Source organism: Megalops cyprinoides, chromosome 3 (genome assembly GCF_013368585.1).
Source record: "Megalops cyprinoides isolate fMegCyp1 chromosome 3, fMegCyp1.pri, whole genome shotgun sequence".
In the NCBI taxonomy this organism is placed as follows: Eukaryota; Metazoa; Chordata; class Actinopteri; order Elopiformes; family Megalopidae; genus Megalops; species Megalops cyprinoides.
In genome coordinates, this window is record NC_050585.1 from 1,925,696 (window position 1) to 1,945,574 (window position 19,879).

At 39.0% G+C, this 19,879-nt stretch overlaps 1 protein-coding gene across 2 annotated transcripts; it reads right to left on the reverse strand.

Annotated features, from left to right (window-relative positions):
- Window positions 1-262: 262 nt before the first annotated feature.
- Window positions 263-14,783, reverse strand: pou2f3 (POU class 2 homeobox 3). Of its 2 annotated transcripts, none has more exons than XM_036524844.1 (13): window positions 14,607-14,783; window positions 12,769-12,825; window positions 9,307-9,341; window positions 8,023-8,112; window positions 7,566-7,671; window positions 7,225-7,313; window positions 6,900-7,079; window positions 4,965-5,106; window positions 2,377-2,510; window positions 1,927-2,091; window positions 1,423-1,465; window positions 1,098-1,206; window positions 263-748 (listed from the first exon to the last, which is right to left on the reverse strand). In XM_036524844.1, exons 1-13 carry the CDS (start codon window positions 14,632-14,634, stop codon window positions 706-708), a joined length of 1,221 nt encoding a protein of 406 aa, XP_036380737.1. In that variant the 5' UTR covers window positions 14,635-14,783; the 3' UTR covers window positions 263-705. The 2 variants fall into 2 exon arrangements, with proteins under 2 accessions (XP_036380737.1, XP_036380738.1); XM_036524845.1 differs by lacking the exon at window positions 14,607-14,783 and adding an exon at window positions 13,223-13,353.
- Window positions 14,784-19,879: the final 5,096 nt, after the last annotated feature.

Genomic DNA, 19,879 nt, shown 5'->3' on the forward strand with positions numbered 1-19,879 from the left:
CATTCTGAAAACAAATCACTATACAAAACTGCAAAAATATTTTACTTCAATTAAAGAAAAATATAAAACACAAAAGACAATCATTTTAAAACCATATTCCCAACAAGCACAGTTGCTTGTTGAAAAGGCAAGAATATTTTGGAATAAAAATATGTATAGAAATGCAAATATTCAATGGCCTTTACTGCAGAATTTGATAATATTGTTGAGTAAAACCTGAAAAGATAACAATATACAACCTTAACTAACTGTTTTTAATATGTTTGAATTCCCTATATGCAAAAGCCCATGTGATACCTGATTAAGTCACTGTAAACATTCATGCAGGTCTGAGAAGGGCCAGAAGATACTCTCCTCTGGTAATCATGATATCATCAGAAGAGGACACCTGTGGAAATGCCCCCCTTTGGCTGCTCCTGAAAAAATCCAGTTACAATGTTGTATGATAATATTTGGTTTTAATATCCTTTTATTCATTATGTGGTGAAAGTTACAGCAAAGCTGTTGGTATAAATGCCTTTCTTTCTAGAAATTGCTATGAAACAGCTTTGCCACATTTTTTACAGGTTTCTGAGTTGCTATGACACTTATTTATATCCATTTTCCTTCTCTTTTAAGTATATGGTAGGGAACTTTTCATGCAGTATAATCAGCTTTCCAGCCTCTTCCAGCACATTTCCACCATTAAGGGAGGATTTGGAGCCTTCAGTGGAGATAGGATGAGTGGTTCCACGTTCGATACCAAGATCTGAAAATTAGAGCCATACAAAAGCTTTGTTTTCACCTGCCTTCAACAGTGAACTAGCACTCACAGTTTGACATTAAATCAATGAGTTAAAGATCAAGCTTAGGTTCTATGATCACAGGACTGATTATTAATCATTTTTAAACTCAGCTAATATACAGAGATTGCATCAGACAGAAACCCCCCTATGATTGCTGGTTAGCTGAGAGCTGATACTTCAGCAGCATCTGAAATTTGAAGTTCGGTATTTCAGTGTCCTTTGAGCCAAAGCAATTATGCATTAAAAGGAACAGTGGTTTTGTGTTTACATGTGAGGTTGGGGGAGGGTAGTGGGTGCTGGGGCCTCACATACCCAGGGGTGTTGAGGGACTGAGCCTGTGAGGTCAGCGTACTGGAGCCAGATGAGAGAGCATTGGGTGAGGACCCACGACTGGGACTGCTGGGAGAGGAACTGGACGACACTGGAAAACATCAGTCAATTTGTCATAGTCTATGCATGGTGATCTGGTACATACTGTACTGTGTTTTTAGTTTACCTTTTTTTTGGCATTGCTCTCTGTGTCTTTAATACTCAAAGGTCAGCAACACAATCCTGGTGAAATTACTTCCACATCTGCTCCCTGCCTATATTCTCTCTGTCTGTATTCCTGCTATCATGAGGTAGCAGCTGTGCTCACCTCCGCTTACGGCCAGAGGACTGAACGACCTGGAAGTGGGAACCTGAAATAGGAAACACACATACGGCACTACATGCACATCATATGCTTCACGGGAAACAAAATGAGTTCAGTTCACGGTGGTTGAACAGTGGTCAGGCATTCCAGGGGGGATAAAAGGCATCTAGGGTTTGTTCTTTGAAAAAGTACAACCTAGGGAAAACATTTGCTTGGATGTGCCAAGCATTCATACATCTGCCTGCCTCTGATTTGGGGTACTGACTCATGTGGGTGTGTGCTTTGTAAGGCCAGCAAAAAAACTTTCCCTCTGATTTATTTTCAAATTATTATTGACCCTTTCAATACTTTTATCTAACTTCAACTGCATACACATGAGGTGTAATTAACTGTTTTCTGACAACAACACTAGATTCCCCGTAATGATGAGATGTGGATGTGTGATGTGGAAGCGTTAAGAGGAAAAGAGGGTATGAGCTGACAGGTGGCTGAAACAGGTGACCTCACCAGTCTGGAGCTGTAATTGGATGGTTTCACAGGCGGTGTGGCCATGGGGCAGAAAATCCTCTTTTCCTTCTGGCGGCGGTTACAGAACCATACCCTGACAACCTCCTTTTCCATGGACAGCTGCTCTGAGATCAGGGTGATCTCCTCTGAGTTGGGCTTGGGGTTCTGAAAATAAACAAACAGCACATAGCAAGTGTACCAGGTGTGCTGAAACAGAAACACCCACAGGCAATGTACCAGACAGCTATAACCATCTCCTATCCCTGGATGTAGCTTTGGATCTATGTAGCTTTCAGTATCAAAAACCCCTGTGCACAAAGCTAGGGTTTATTTCCCATAAAACTGAAGGCTTGTCATTAGTCTCTTCTGGTTCAGGAAACAGGAGATATATTGCTTGGATGAAACCATAGAGAATTGTCCGCAGATGATAAAGTGTCAAGTTTCACTTACGTCCATAAAACGTTTCTCTAGAGTAAGCTTGATGTTGGTTTCAATACTTGTCCTCTTCTTCCTCTTCCTGCCGTATCCTTCCAAGATGGGGGGCAGGGGGGCAGCACTGGCCATGGAGTCTGAGGAGGAGTTCTCTGGTGGAGGAAGCATTTTTGCAATACATTTATTTTTAGGTCCATAGCATACATCTCGGTTGTTCCTTTGTATATTTGGTTTTATACATATAGACATACTTTAGAAACTACACATAGCTGTATAACTAGTTTTACATGATGGTGAAGTTTGAACTGTGAAAGTTCCCAACACGCAATTAGGCAATGGTGCATATGTACATGTCAATGTACATATGCACTGTGACAGAGGCTCTCCACACTGCTGGAGCCTCCGAATTGTCATCTGTCCTCATCCTCCTCAACCTCATCGCTGCTTTCGACACAGTCAACCACCAGACACTAATATCAAAGCTGTCTGAGATGGGCATCTCTGGAACCGCCCTCTCCTGGTTCAAGTCCTATGTGACTGGTAGATCCTCCCAGATCTACTGGAAAGGTTCCACCTCTGCACCCACCCCCCTCACTACAGGAGTTCCACAGGGTTCAGTACTGGGACCCCTACTCTTCTCAATTTACATCAACTCTCTTGGCTCAGTTATCAAATGGCTTCTCCTATCACTGCTATGCTGACGACATCCAACTCTTTTTCTCTTTCCCTCCATCTACCTCCCAGGTCAACGAAAGAATCTCTGCATGCCTGGCTGACATCTCCAAATGGATGTCATCCCACCATCTAAAGCTGAAACTCAGGAAAACAGAACTGCTCTTCATCCCAGCCGGCCCTTCCCCCCGGCATGACCTCTCCATCACCGTCGATGGCACCACAATACCATCCTCTCAGTCAGCAAAGAGCTTGGGCGTCATCCTCGACAGCAACCTGGACTTCAAGGAGTACATTGCTCACACGTCACGGGCCTGCCGATTCCTCCTCCACAACATCAGGAGGATTCGTCCGTTCCTGACAACATATGTGACGCAGCTCCTTATCCAGGCCACAGTTCTCCCTCGACTGGACTACTGCAACGCAGGCCTCCCAGCCTGTACCACCCAGCCTCTCCAGCTCATCCAGAATGCAGCTGCCCAACTGATCTTCAACCTCCCCAAATTCTCCCATGTTACTCCCCTGCTTAAATCCCTCCACTGGCTTCCTGTCGCTGCCAGGATCAGATTCAAGACCCTGACCCTCGCCTTCTCTGCAATCAACAGGACAGCCCCTGCCTACCTCCAAGAACTCATCCAGCCCTACACACCAGCCCGACCCCTGCGTTCAGCAGCAACTGGACGCCTCGCTCCTTGCATGGTCAAGGCAGGAGGTGCTCGTTCTGCCAGACATCGGGGTTTCACCTACATCGCTCCCCAGTGGTTGAATGAACTCCCTGTCGTGCTACGGACAGCTCCTTCACCCCATTCCTTCAGACGGGGCCTGAAGACGCACCTCTTCAGACTCTACCTGGACTAACCCAGCACACAATTGCTGCCCCCCCCCTCAATCAGTGCTGTCGTAAATTGCTGTGCTTTTTAAATTGTTTCTTGTCGCCGCCTTTACCCTGACACTCATTGCACTGTTTGAAGTTGTTGAAGGTGTATCGTATTAGTTGCCCTATACCCTGTAGTTGAACAAATCTGATAGTACTGTGTCCTCAAACAGACCTTGCTCTCAGCTGAGAACTCTCATTGTGGAACTGTACACATACTGTCCCCGTACTGTCGCTATACTTACTGTATGCACTTTTGTAAGTCGCTTTGGATAAAAGCGTCTGCTAAATAAATAAATGTAAATGTAAATGTCAATGCTTAACAAAAAATTAAATACTGTAACATATACTAATGCAATTAGCTTTAAAAATCTGATTAATCTACTGATTGATTCAACTAATAGTAATAAAAAAAATCAGTGTTACTATACACACAGACACAGAATTAATTTCTTCACAGCCTACAGCTGCAGGCTGGCAATGTCTTCCAACAAGTGGTGCAGTGCCTTACACCATCAACATGCTCCATTTGGTGGAGACAGTAGTGATGTCTAATGTCCTATAAAATCATTGACTGAGGGGTCTGTTTATATAGCCATGAAAGAAACAAACACAGAAAAAGCTTTCAAAGGATATCTGAAGTGATTGCAATCATTTTTGTAATCAGAGATTGACTGTCTACAAGACCCATGTAAAAGGAGAAAACATATGTGTATATATAATAATATACATATACTGTATATGTAAAAGGAGCAAATATATAAATGTATCTACATCTAAATATTTACCATGTATTTCAAAAGTATTAATTATTATGTTAAATACATGACCAAACGTATTGCACAATCAATGAAATAATGTACAGAATGTGAGTATCAATAAATGAATATGAAAGTGTCAATAAAACAACCTAAACGTCCAAAATCCATTGTGTCATATTTGGAGAAATGTTTTGGAGAAATGTCCTTACAGTTTGGGTCACATATACAATGAAACACAATACCACCCATTTGTTCCACAGGTGTGTGTGTCCCTGCTTTTGGCAGCTAATGACATCTACCTGCATCGCTCAGCCACTTCTCCAGGAGGGGCTTGAGTTTGCACATGTTCTTGAAGCTCAAGTTGAGCGCCTCAAAGCGTGAGATGGTGGTCTGGCTGAAATCGTTGCCGTACAGCTTCCCCATGGCCAGACCCACGTCCCCCTTTCAATCAATCACACACACACAAGAACAACTTTACTGCCAGTCATGAGGAATTTGGTACATACAACATAATTGAACAACGACACATAGTCATGGATACATTGTACATATGAAGATGAGAAGACAGTTACGCTCACGAGCGTGAGTAGGGGAATAGGCTCCTCGTTCCACCTTGTCTAGATTATACCTACAGTAGGACTGTGTCAGGTCTGGTGCTGAACACTCTAAGGGTCTCTGCTTCCACTATGAATCCTGGTAAGATATTCCATGCATTCATCAACTCTGAGTGGAACAATATTGTAATGTTACACAATAATAATATGAACTTTACCTTTAACTAATTTCCACCTCTTGTTCTTTCCAAGTCCTCTTGTAATGCTTACAGAACTCATTGAAAAAAGGCTCTTGTTATCATTTGATAAATATTATTATTTATTCTTGCTAAATTTATTTCAGCCCCACGCATCATATTTTGGTTGTTCTTCACCAACAACCAGTTACGAAAGTGGCTATTCCATTGGTTTATCTGCTATGCATATATTGCATATATTCCATGCCCCTTTCAATTACTAAACTAAAATGACTTTGTCAATAAATGATCAAATATAACACTCAAATATAATAGTATAATAAAAATATAGTTTAAAGTTGTTCTTTTAATATATACCATATATGGGGATATGGACACATACCTACAACCAAAATCAAGTCATTTACCATGCTTACTCCTGGCTTCTTCAGAATGTATATGGCCCTGGCCATCTCTTAAGAAGAGGATTGGGTTCTGCATGACCCCTCACCCTTATCAGGCCATAAAAGAACACCAAACCATTTATTGTTGGGCTTCATGACACTGCTCTTGTTTTAAGATAAACAAAAACATCCTGGCACAGTCATGCATGCAATACCTCTGAGATACCTGACACCTGAAACGTGAGGCCCAATGGGATCACACACAGTTCACTGGAGATTCTCAGGTCTTTGTCACGTAGCATCTGCATGGGCTCCTCTCGTCCAATCAGATCGCGCGGCAATTAAAGGCGCGAGTTGTCTACCAGTGACCGAACTGTGTGCCCACGTGGACTATAGCGTTTGAAGTGGCTCTATATACATGGGGTAAAAGCAGTGTCCCTTGTCTCCCTTGCTCCCCAGGGGGTCTCCCTTGGCTCCCTGTTGCTGATGGCATCACACCTCATCTAGCTCTGCAATGGGACCCCTCCTTGCTCTGGGAGGAGGGGAGCGTGTCCTTTCCCCCCGAAACAGATGCACTTAATTTTTCTGAAATCAGCAAGCTCTGAAAGAGGAAGACTCCTCGATCACTGATGTGCTGCAAAGCTCTTTCTAGTACGCCCCGTTATGAATCCACAACCGGCTCTGGTTGTGGCTCATTTTATTAATTATTATGGTCGTTAAGGAATGTTAACTATTCTCGCCAAATGGCCGGTGCCTTTGTGTGTATAGGCATGTCCCCTACATAACTGGTACCCCGTGTAGTAATATAACTATAACTAACATCCCCCTACACATATATATATATATTACAATATGTGATTTTGCAAACAATTTTACACACAAAAATACATGTACTTACACGCCAATAGTAGTTTTGCTATTTTTGAGTGATTTTTCAAAACTGGTATGGATACAGTGTAGATTGACATATACTTAAAAAAACACATCATATTTTTAACTTTAATATTTATACATATGAGATAATTTCACATAAGGTTAGGTTTTCCCCTCTGCACAGATGGCTGTATAAATAGAGAATGCTGTGACTTTTGAACCAGCACCTGAGTGAAGCCCAGTTTGATGCGTCTCTGCTTGAAAGCCTTGGCAAACTGCTCCAGTTCCTCCAGGTCACTGGGCTCATCCTGCTGTGTGGGGGCAATGTGCTTGGGCAGGTGTTGCAGGTGGGACATCTCCAGGTGCCCATCCAAAGAGGCCCCTGTTAGGCCTGCCCGACTCATTGCCTGTCATGGGTTCAAACAGAAGCAGAGAGAATGAGACAAACATAAGTAAAAATAATGTTAAATGGAACTGTACACTGGAAAGCAAAAACATATGCTATGTTAGTTTATGAATTTAATTAATGTGGTCACAGGGGAAGCCCTATACCTGGGGAGTGAGCGCTAATCCAGACTGGTGTTGTAGGAGGCCTGGCTGGGATTGTGTGGGCAAAGACAATAGGTTCTGCTGCAGCAGTGCTGTACAAGAGATAAACAGACAGCATTATGACTTTACAAAATGTCCACCAAAACATGGAAACTCTTAAGCAGACGTGCAAAATAATAGGCTGTCTTTGATTATCAAGCCAGCCAAATGACTAATAGATATAAAATGTGATTGCTATATTGCTGACAGCAGAGAAATGCTGGAAAAATGTTCTCTGCTGCAAGCTACTGTTAATATTCTTTCCATCTCTCTGATTGACAAGGTGGGTGCAGGTGAGGGCTCACCTTGGTGTCCCGTCTGCGTTTGTGAGAGGAGGAAGGGCGAGGAAGAGGAGAGGTGAGATCCAGGGACCAATACAAGCTGTTGGAGGGGGTGCAGGGAGGGTAGGTCCTGTAGAGCAGAGACCAAATACACAGTTTTATTAAAAATGTTTCCTAAGTTTATTACTAGGTTCCTGCAGTACATTGGCTTATTCTACTGTTTGTATAGGATAATTCACTATTTTACAATCCAAAGATAATCCATGGTTTATCTATCTATTATATATCTTACATACTACAATAATCATCCAACACCATTACACACTTTACATTATACCAGATTAAAGCAAACATTAACTTTTTAACCGCAGTTTTGATGGGTTTATTCTGGCTACCCTTCTCTTTCTCTGTGGCCTGTCAATAAAATAGAGACCACTAGGGGTTGCTGCTGAGTCAGTGGTGGTGGTAGGTGAGACCATACCCCTGTTAGCTGTGCTCCAGACAAGGGGGATCCTTGTGTTAGGTGACATGTCTTGACGGCATGCGGAGAGTCACTGTCCTCTGTCTTTATCTGAAATATAATACAATCTGGGTTATTTTCATTTTTTGCGAAGTCTACATTTTGGTTACCAGAACAAGAATGTATTCAAAAACTAGCACCTGACCAGTTTGCTGGACCAAAATCAGATGTTATACTATTGACTGGTGCTGGGTGCTATGTGAAATGTAAGTTTCTGTAATTCTTACAACTCTTGTATTGTTCCCACCGTTTTTCCATTTTCAATGCAATGAGATTAGGAAAGGTTTCATTATTATCATTTTAGCACTATAGAAGATAAGTACATGCCTTTCCCACTGTGTTAATAGGAAGTCTTGCTTTTGCATCTCTTATGACGTGCACCATGTTATCCTGCCAGGACAGACTCGGTGTCAGCCACATGAGTGAATCATAATAAAAATATACTAAAATACATGTCAATACAAACACCTTAAATGTCAAATATGTTACACTACATGTTCCTTTCTTTATAAACATATTGTATATGCCGCTCTGTGTTTCATAATACATTTCACATATATCTATTTATGTACATATTTTTACAAAATGTATTTTTAGGACTCCTTTCAAACATTTGGATCTATTTTTCTTGTGTATTTTTAAGCTATATTACTATATATTTCTTTTTCAAATGGGGATGGTCATATGTCAGAAAGTAAGGGCAAACAGTTATGAATTCTAGAACATCAGAACACATGGAAATAATTACTTCGCTTTTCGCTGTTGTACTGTGCTCCTGATGTCACTGGTTCCTGGCATTTGTGTGTTTCTGAACCGGTTAAACTGGACAGGAACTTTGGCAAAGGCACCCCTCCCTCCCTCTCTCCCTTCCCTCTGGCAAAAACAATATGCAAATGTCTCTCCTCTGCCTTGAGGGTAGTTCCTGCAGTACTGTTGGGTACCTGACCTCAGAACAGTCCCACTGGGGTGAATTCACTCTCCTTATGAAAATATAATACATGGTGCATGGGAAATATCAAATTTCAAATATAAGAAATATGTATTTATGTCTATATTGTGACTATGTCTATATTATGTCTATATTAGGATTATAACTTTTCATAAATACAGTACATTTTCAATATATTCAAGTATTCTAACAGTTTTAATTCTTGGAAAACTGATTAGATGTGTTAACAATATGTTCTTCTCATCCTTGTGTTTAATCTTGATCCTTTGGATTGAGCAACAGCTGCAGGCACTTACCTGTCTTGTGAAGTCAAGTCCATTTTGTTCATGGTCTGAGGAATGAAGAAACAATTATGTCAAATTTAATAAAAACTCTAAAGAAATGCACTATTGTGTTTCTTCAAATTACAGTCAATGCCTTTGTTCTTATTACTGGAAATGGAAATCAGTCTATCAGTCTTAATGAAGACAATCACTTTTAGTAAGTACCCATACACACAATAGGCTGTACTGTGTTATATGTAACATGAGCAGACAATGAGCATTATAATGTTATTATCATATAAGACGATATTACATTATTACAAGTGAAGTGAGTTTGAGAAACATTACTCAAACTAGCAATGACGTGTAATTTTGAGATCTAAAAACTGTAAGGGGATTTGGACCATTACAGACATACACCTGCCCTAACAATGACAGACAGTGCTTGCAGTGAAAAGTTGAGTATATTGAGGGAGTTAAAAAACGTCTCGTGTGCCAGGTGATCCTCTTCATTTGAAAGCCAAATGGAGGCTCTGGGAGTCTGTGGCAGGCAACTGTGCCTGCTGTCCCGTGGTATGGAAATTTGCTCCTCAGAAGCCAAACTTCCAGTATGGAAATAAGGAGCCCATGCAAATAGGCCTAGGGTCCGTATCCACAGCAACCTCTGCGGGGCCCTTGTGTTGTTATGTTCACAGTCCTCCAGGTGTTTCATCCACTCATGGGCCCTAAGATGAGAGAATGTTTTGGCGTGGGAGGGAGTGTGGGAGTAACATCTCCCTCATGCTCACTCTGTCTGTCAAATGGGCCAAACTCCCACAGATCTCAAAGGACTGGAGTCTGAGTTTAACATCTTTCCCAAAATACCACTGTAAGCCTGATAAAGGAACATCAGTGGTGCATTGAATTTAAAGATGTCAGCATACTCGGAACTTTCCACTAATACTCAAATTCAATCTAACTGTGGTGACTTTGTCTTTAATTTCTCTTACTTTTTGTATTGCTTTTGTTTCTTTTTCAGAATTTACATGATATAATCCCTTCAACAACCACTGAAATGAGCAGACAATGCGTAACCATGAAAAAAGTGAAACCCTTACTTGAATTAGTCACTCAAATTCAGGGACAAGGGGCATTGCAATTAATTTTGATCTGGACTTAAATCATGGGTTGGTACTATAGTCGCACTTGTAATCTGTGAGACTCCATCTCATCATTCTCCAGTCATTCTTTGTATCTCACATGATTTAATAAACCATTGTTAAATGTATCACTAACTCCAGATCAGGGCTGCTTGACTCCTGAGATATTTTTGAATACAAACAACCTGTCTGGCCACTGAGAGGACTGAAAGGAGATTTAAAACTTTGCAAGTAAATGCATGTAGGATGTAACAGGATGCAGCCCTAACTGAGAACTGTAATGATGCCAATGAGATGTTTTTTTTGTTTTTTTTAAGCATGTCCTACAAGCCTATTATATAAATCAACAAGTACACAATATAAACCACGATCAAATTAAGGGAATTAAACCTTATAAAAAATTAAATCAGCACCATTTATAAAATTTGCAAAGGTAAACAGTAAAATTATGGAAGTGATCTGCAGTAGTCTTTCCTTCTAAATGTTTTCTATTTTGTAGAAACAACTTTTGCACAGTTTCATCAATCAGTAGGCACAATCAAAATTCCCACCAACCATTACCAAAACAAATACCCAATGCATACAAAATAATCACTTAATGATAATGAGGCCCTACATTTTAATTCTGGCGCATACTTTTTTGTTCCCTGTAGAGATGTCGTGTAACTTTGCTGGCTATATTTTTACAGTTGTTTCAAGATCTCAGAATAAGCGTAATTCTTTCCTTTTCTCTCAAATGGTAACACTACCCTGATCGATAGGTGATTATGACGTTTACAACTAACGCTTAGAAAACGAATACCCAGTATAATAATTTAATCATTTAAATAATTTTGCTAGCCATCAGTCGTAAATTGCTGAGTTACGAACGTCTGGGTGAAATTTTGTTTTTTGTAGTTATACAAGATGATCGTGCGCTTCCAAGTTCCACATTTCAGTTATAGCTTGTTCCGGATTTGGCCTACCGTTCCGTGTTTCGTCGTAACTGGAGGCTATGCATATTGAGCAGAACTTGAAACACGTCCGGTTAAACGGCCCAACTGCCAGTCTGGCGACTAAACTCCAACCTCTGCTTCTTAAGACTAACCATTCAGCAGGTCTTTAACAGGCTTATCATGAACGAGAAACAAGGGGATCACTAGCTAGGATACAACTTTTCAGACTTACTGTTGTATGCATCTGAGCTATTGTAAAAAGATACAGCGAAAGCAATCTACATCTCAATGACTGCTTTTGCCTCACGTTACTTCTACTTAAACGTTTCACTCATAACATACAACCATAAATATGGAAAGTGGTATGCCAAAGTTCTAAGTATGTACCTCGTTTAATGCCTCAATTTATCACCAACGTTTGTGCCAAACAACCATTTATTTAAAAAAAACATAGTTTACCACAAATGTTACATAATGGCACGTATCGATAAAATACCCTACTTAAATATTGTCTGGGAACGATAAAAGAATGATTCAGTATTATTATTTATAATATCATTAGCCTATAGACCTTACAACTTGGCTATAACTATATATTCACAAATGGACGCTCTGGTTGCAGTGTTTTAGTGGGGTTTCGAAAGAAAAAATGTAGGCCTAGCATGTTTTTGTCGGCATACTATTGTCTAATCAAAACAGCTATGTAGTCTAATGAATCAAGGAAACGAATGCATGCTCAATAAATTAAATAAATAAATAAATCCTACTGCCCCAGTTCAAGCACCCTGCTGTACCCTTGGGCAAGGTACTTAACCCACAGTTGCCTCAGTAAATATCCAGCTGTATAAATGGATAACATTGTAAAGAACTGTAACCTATGTAAGTCGCTTTGGATAAAAGCGTATTTAAATGTAAATGTAAGCAATCAAAGATTTGCATGTAAATGCAGAGGCATTTCATTTTAAAAATAATTCAAAGGTGTAGTTACGACAATACCTTGAAATTCTTACTAAAGCCTCAAAGAAGATGGCTATTCAGCACTTTTAAAGCATTTGTAAAATGACATAAGTAAGTTGTTAGAGTAAATCTGAATGTAGTTTACCTTTACACATTTTCAATTAATGTTGAATAGAATCAACATGTTTTCTGGTAACTCAGAGAATAATATGATATAAATACAAAGACTCACGAATTTGAAAAATAATTATAAATGAGGGATAAAATATGTGATTAAGTAATCGTAGTTTCAGGAAATACCACATTGTATGAACGGCCGAAATTCAGAAGTAAAATCTAAATGAAAACAGTGGTGAATGCGGAGTCACACACCACTACAGCATGCTGTTAAATAGCAAGACAGAAGACGCTACAGGTCAATCAATTCTATGCACATCGCTGAAGCACTCTTTAGATGTTCTTACCTGTTTGATCGGCATGTGGTTCTGTCGGCTCCACCGGCTCGCCACTCATCTTAATATCTAGAATAATAAAAACAGCTGATTTTAATACGGATCACAACCTTATGCAGTAACACAGCAGTCCGTCTCACAGCGCTAACAGTAAAATGATCTTGAGGTTATTCTAATGCATTCCACTTTCAAATTTTCTCCCACACGCAATCATTCTTATCATATTCATAAGTTACAGGGTATCCCCATTCAGTACTAAGCAGGCTCTCGCTCTCTGTCTCAACACCTTATCTGTCTGGTTGACTTTAATGCACCTATTTTACCTTTTAAAAACAGCAATACTTACGTTTCAAACCCTTATATTTAAACCATCCATGATAACGACACTACAGGTATATGCAACATATATAAACATATGGACGTTCCACTTTTCCACAGGAAAAGTAATATTTATGAAACACGTCACCTTGATCACAGTTGCTCCGCTGTTAGGCTGATCACATTTGAATCTTCCCTTTATTCATTGAAACTCCATTCAATTACTGATGAATGGATTACTTTATTTAAATTCTCCCCAAACTCACCCAGATACCATAGAATTTAGCTAAGTGGCTAATGTCGTAATATTCACCGTTTTCATAAGCCACACAGAGTGTTGGGAAGTTTATTTGCATGAGTTGCTTGGAACAGCCAATCCAGTCTTGATCTTTTTGCATAAATCAACAATGGCTAGTTAGAGAACTCTTGGATTGTGTGGCTGTGTGCGTGTGCATGAGCATGCATAGATATGTAGCGTGTATATTTATGGTAAGATAATACCAAGAAGTGTTTGTCCTATCATCAAATATATTTATGTTGCAATTTGAAGGAGGCAGCTTCAATAACTCATCTGCACAACTCATGCCCTCTAGGTAGAGTTACGAATACAAAAATTACCCCTTGACTGAGACTTTTGTCATACTGGATAAGGAAAATATGTGGAATCTGGTTGCAAGTTTTGAATAATAATTAATATTAAGTAATATCCATGCCCCCATCCATGGTGACTTACATAGCTTGCATTAAAAAAAAAAAAAAAAAACATTATCCATTTAAAAAACATATGACTGAAGTAACTCGGAGTAAGTGTCTTACTCGCGAGTACTACCAAAGTACCCACGCACTATACCTTCATACTTCAGGAAAAATAAGTGAAATTAGATGTATGCAGTGTATTACTGATGTCAATTTCAAAGTGCAATAATTAATTTACCAGCAAGAGTAAAGGAACATTGTGTCATAAAGGAACAAGTGTCATAACGTTGTTTTCAGCTTTTTTACTTTGGGAGCTGGGGAGGTGTGAGCATACTGAAAGTTCTGACTAGATAACTGGTCCCATGAGGTTCACTGTTCGCTTTCCCTCCGAAAACGAAAACAAATATATCACAACATGAAATAAGAATCTACTTATCAACATATAATTTCCATAAAAACTTGGTAATCAGAACTAATCACTGGAGAGCGGGTAGGACGAAATGAAAAACAACATGTTAAATTACTCGTATATACAACATTGTAAATATATATGAACGTATTAATTACAAAATTAAAAATTTTAAGAATTTGTATGAAATTATGTAACATTAATCCCGTAACTCGCACTGAATTTGGCGTCGGTCAAATAAATAAACCCACTGATGTACAAAAATGTACATGAAAATAAATGAATAATAAATGCAATAGGAGAAGTGAAAATAACAAAAATTATTAAATGATAATGCTGAAACCGTATGTAGAAGCAATGAGAATTTCAGACACTTTACAATAATTCAAAAATAAAAGGTACGCACTATATTTAATTATTTCCTTACCTGTATGTGGAGAATCTAAAGTTACCATTGCGCCCGTTTACTTAAATCTTCAGACCATACGTACCAAAGATTTTAAATCAATTTGACTGTGTCAAATCTATGATGCATCAACGCGTGAATCGTACTCAGCGAAATCCTGTGGAATCATGTGGGAAAGCTGACGACAGTAACGTGCTCTTGGCGTACAGCTTTTTGTTGACATCAGTGTCGTGTATCGGGTAGCGCACCTGGGCGTCTGCCACGATCCATGCAAATCCGCCCAATTTGCATAGTGAGCAACATAGAGTGACAAAATAGGTTAATGACTCTCGAATACAGCACTCACAGGGGCTGTATTTGCATACGTTTCAGGAGGGTCCATGTCAGACACAGATCTTTATTGACCAGATTGAATAATTACACCTTCTGAGTCCGGAAATACCTCACCTTTCCCTCCATATTTGGATTTTTAAAAAACCCATACAGAAATTCGAAACAACTAGGCTATTAAATATATGAATACGACTGACAAAACTTTTAATTTCATCGGAAGTTCTGCGCAAGAACTGGGAAATTAATTGACACGTTTCCACAGAAGTTGCTAGATTCGATTTTTTTTTTTTCATTCACTGAGTGCTCAAAAACGAACCTCCTGCCAAAAAGAAGTTTGGCAATATTTAGATTGAGAAGAGTGTGACTGACAGAGCTGAACAGAAAGGAGGACAGGAGAATATTCTCCGTTGCCTAGTAGGAGGTACTACACACTTGGCACTAGCCGAAAAAGGCAAATCTGTCCAGAAAGCCAACCTCACCCAAACCATCATTCCCATGGATGTGTCATCCTTCTTCAAATGTGTTTCAGGAAAGAGTTAGGATTTCAGCTGGGGTTGGGAGTAGGGTTAGTGATTGGGGTGGGACATCACATTTGTAGAGAATATCACTTTGGACAAGATGACTGCTTCAGATTCTTTGCAGTCAGATCCTTCCTGGAGCCTTGATGAATGGGCAGCAAGTTTCTGTTCTGTTTAGCTTGCTTGCCTTCTTCAGTGGACTGAAAAGAAGGATACTGCCCTTTGTAGGTGGGGTCCTTATGTCATTTCATGCATATCTGTTATATTTATGGGCCATTACAATTACCTTATTTTGTTCACTGTATTTCAAAATATAAACTAGCAACACATTTATTTCTCAATTACCTGAACCTGCCTCAGTATTCAGCTGTGTATGGCTTGGATATTCACATATACTAAGTCAGCCAATAATCATGATCTATCATGAGTTATTTCACTTTTTTGTTTTCAACATAATTAGCTGGGATTTTCATTTTAAGAACTTGGTTGCCAAAGATGGCAATAGTTTCTATTGTTTTATTTTTAATTTTTTTTTCCAATTATTGGAAATAGCACAAGCAGCCTTGAATGGGAAAGTATTTTAAAAGGGGCTTTAATGACTGCGGCTGTTTGTGATGGTATCTGATTGTCCACTGAATTCCAAAAAGTAAACACGTTACTGGAATAAAGTCAATGTATAAATGATTGCCTCACATCCTTGTTTTGTTGAAGTTCAGGATTCTAAAGAAAAACCTCACCATGTAAAAGCCTCGAGGGCACGGCACAGACCAAAGCAGTCCACCAGGCAGCGGCCTCTGTTCAAACAGTCGTTTCTATGCAAATGAGAAGGTTGCATCAACCTGAGACAACAGAAGATACAGCAGTGAACATCCTCGGTTGGCTTACTTTGAAGCTGTTTCATGAAATCCTGTTCCTGTACACAAATGCTGTATGGATCTGTTCATTTAACAGCCAGTTGAAATGTTCAGCTCTGAGACCTCATTTGGTGTTAATGTATGACAAGTAGGCTAGCACACAATTAAGTACTGGTTGCCAACTGCCACATTCCTTTGTACATAATATTCTCCTTCTTGCACCTCAGACTGAGATCACTAATGTCAATCTGTTTATTTATAACTATCCCACACCCCTGTGGCTGAAAACCACTTATGAGAAACAGGAAATAAGGACTAATTTTATTTGTGTATGTAAAAATAAAATGCGGATCAAATATTGCTATATACGATGGTGTTGCAAAGTTTATCAAGGCATGAGAAAATTATCATAGCTTTTAACAGTATACAGTATTCATTTTACTACAACTGACTTGTATATTACTTGTATTTATGCACTGTGTGTATATTTGTTGTTTTGTGTGACATGAAAGCATTTGCCTAATGACACACATACTATTTGTCTAATTTAAGTCTGTTTTGGTCTGCTTGAACAGGGACCACAGTGGAAAATGAACTTGTTAGCTAATTCTGATACACTGGTAAGCGGTTCAGTGTCCCTGTAAAATGAAGGAATAAAATCACTTTGTAGAAAGCTGTTTGTTCCATTCAAAACGGAAGCTGTGGTTACTGCTCTACTCTGATTTTATGCATGTAAATTTTATTAAAACAAACCCCGTAAAAGTGTTTGTTCTGAAGCACCAAGCATTTATAAATCGATGCTGTGGGGCAGTCAAAATGTGGTGCATGCTTTAGAGTATTTCTAACATTTATCCTGGAGTTAATTTTCGGCCACTTCCAAATGTTCTAATATGATTATTTTCAGACACGGTGAACTTCAAACACGGCAGTCCAAAGGTGCACTTAAAACAAAGTTAGATTTGAGTGTTTGTAGAGCTGTGCTGGGGAAGGAAATGAAACCAGTGTATCGTGGACATTATTAACATTGTTTACATCAACATTTTCAGCTCTTTTACATCAGTTTAAAATGAGAGTCGGACATTTTGTTCAGAAGCATTTATGGTCATAGCACAGTCTCGGACTTTTAAATCGCAAGAATGTGAATTTTAAGAGAATATCTGAATGCTGCCCCCTCCTGTTTCAATTATGAAAACAATGTTATACTGAAGCAAACACTAGAGGGCAGCAACACAAAATAAACGAATGCTTCGCGCAGCGTGAAGATGTTCACATTTTGGAAACCAAGACTTCAGATTCATTTCAAACTGTTGGCTGTTCCGATTTAGAAAGGTGAATGATGGCCTATTACTCCTGTTGCCATAAAAAGGAAAATAAATAATTTATTTAAATATAATGCTCGAACTAAGGAAGGACACCAGCCTGGAGCAGGGGCGCCCCCCCCCCCCCCCCCACCCCCCCAAAAAAAACGACTAGCCAATCTCCCTAGGTCGCTATAATTAAATTAGCTGGCTACGTTGATTGCGGATAGCCTATTAGCCAGTTGGTTACATCACATAATTTAGTAATACATTGCCATTTAAAACGTAACCGTGTTTTTGTTGTTTCAACCCAGATATATTTTGTCATCGCCATTAATCGTGTTTAGGCTTAGAGAATCAAATTATGTACATAGCTTTTACCCACAATCGCATTGTAGCTAGCTAACATTAAAGAAAATCACTCATGTCAGATGCCACAGCCTTGTGTCATTTAGTGTTGCCAAGCGTCCCGTATGATACAGTATCGTTTCACAATGAGGAGAAAAATATTGCGTTCAGTATCCGTAGGTTTTAACTGCAAAGATTTCAATCCACAAATTCAGTTTGTGTAAAGGAGGAGGGCAGTTCAATAAAGATATATTCGGTAACAATATAACTAAAATAAAAACAAACTTAATGCTCATCTATAATAATTTGAAGAAAACTATGTGGACTGTATTTTGTACAATCTGACTGACACTAAAATATATATTAGGCATGGCTACTTTCATGTGTCCTTTATTACATTGTAGAATGCAGTGTATAGTTTATGCTGAAATAAACATGTAAAACGTTTAATTTTTAGATGTGCCATAGGGACATGGACTGATACTTGCAGGCACAAATCTTTTACTGGCAGCAATATGGTGAAGTGGTAATTAGCAGGGCTCATAGCTGAAAGGGTGCTGGTTTGATTCCCCACTGAGTGACTGCTGTTGTACCCTTGGGCAAGGTACCTAACTCAGAATTGTTTCAGTAAATACCCAGCTGTATAAATGGAGAAATTTTTAACCTACGTAAGTCACTCTGAATAAGAGTGTCTCCTACATGAGTGTAATGTAATGTAACATAACACCAAACGCAAAGGGTTTTCCATGTGCACTGTAGGTGGAGTCTGAACTCTGTTGTAGGTGCCTTATGCACCATATATATTATGGTGAGGGTATGGAAAATTATGAGTGGCTATATTCTCCAAACATATGCATGGTACTCCTGAAATAATATTTTGCAGTTCGCAAATGAATGAATCTTTTAGAACCAATCTTTTTAGTGTACTGTACGTACTGGTTCACTATTCTAAAAGATCATTTATTTGACTCGCAAGTCAGGCAACCACTGCAATTTGCTTTGAGTGACAACTACATAAGCCAATAGAAAACAAAAATGACCGTGAGCGGATGAAAAGTTCCACTGGGGCAGGATCAGTACACAGAGCAATGATTCCCATTCAGTGCCTGCACTTCACTCGTTCCTTTAGTTTTTTCAGTTTGTGACTGTTTGGATCTGCTTCAGTTCATGGAGGCACTACTGATTCATTTAATCCAGTTTGTTCAGTCTATCAATACATCACGTTCAATGACTCTCATTAAGTTTGTTGCAGTTTAAATACAGAACCTACAAAATTGCTCTATGCAATTACAAACAAGTCTCCACTGTCATTTTAAGATAATTACTTACAAAGCTAGTTGCTAAGTTTAGGTTAATATGGAATTAACAGTGAATTAAAATATGTGGAGATGGAACTTGCACTGAAATAACGTATGTCGAAATTGTTCCAAATAGCTAGAAATGATCAATGATATTTTTATTCATTACTGTCTAGATATAGATTAACGTACCAAATAATGATATTAGATGTTTCCAAAATTGAGTATGGACAGTTTAGCCATTTTTGGTGAATGCTGAAATCATGTTTTTTTACATGATGAGCCTGTAAGTAGGCCTATGTGTTTATATTTCAGGGATGTCACTTGAGCACTTTCTGCAACTTCAAAGGGGAGGGGCGAAAAAATCTACTGTATGATCTGTGTTTTATTAGCCTATTTCAGTATTTCATTTCAGAACAGCTTATCAATTCACGAAGGCATTGGTCTTCCATTAATAACTACCAATCATTCAGGATCTTCACTGTTGTGGCTAAATATTTGGTAGGAAGGAAGGGCATTCAATGACACCCCGTTGTTGTTAATGGTTGCCTTTTCATTTTTTTTTTTTTTTACATCTGTAATATTATTGAATTTTTCAATTTTAACACTTAAGGATAGCCTTAAAGAATGAATCACTTGCCCAGT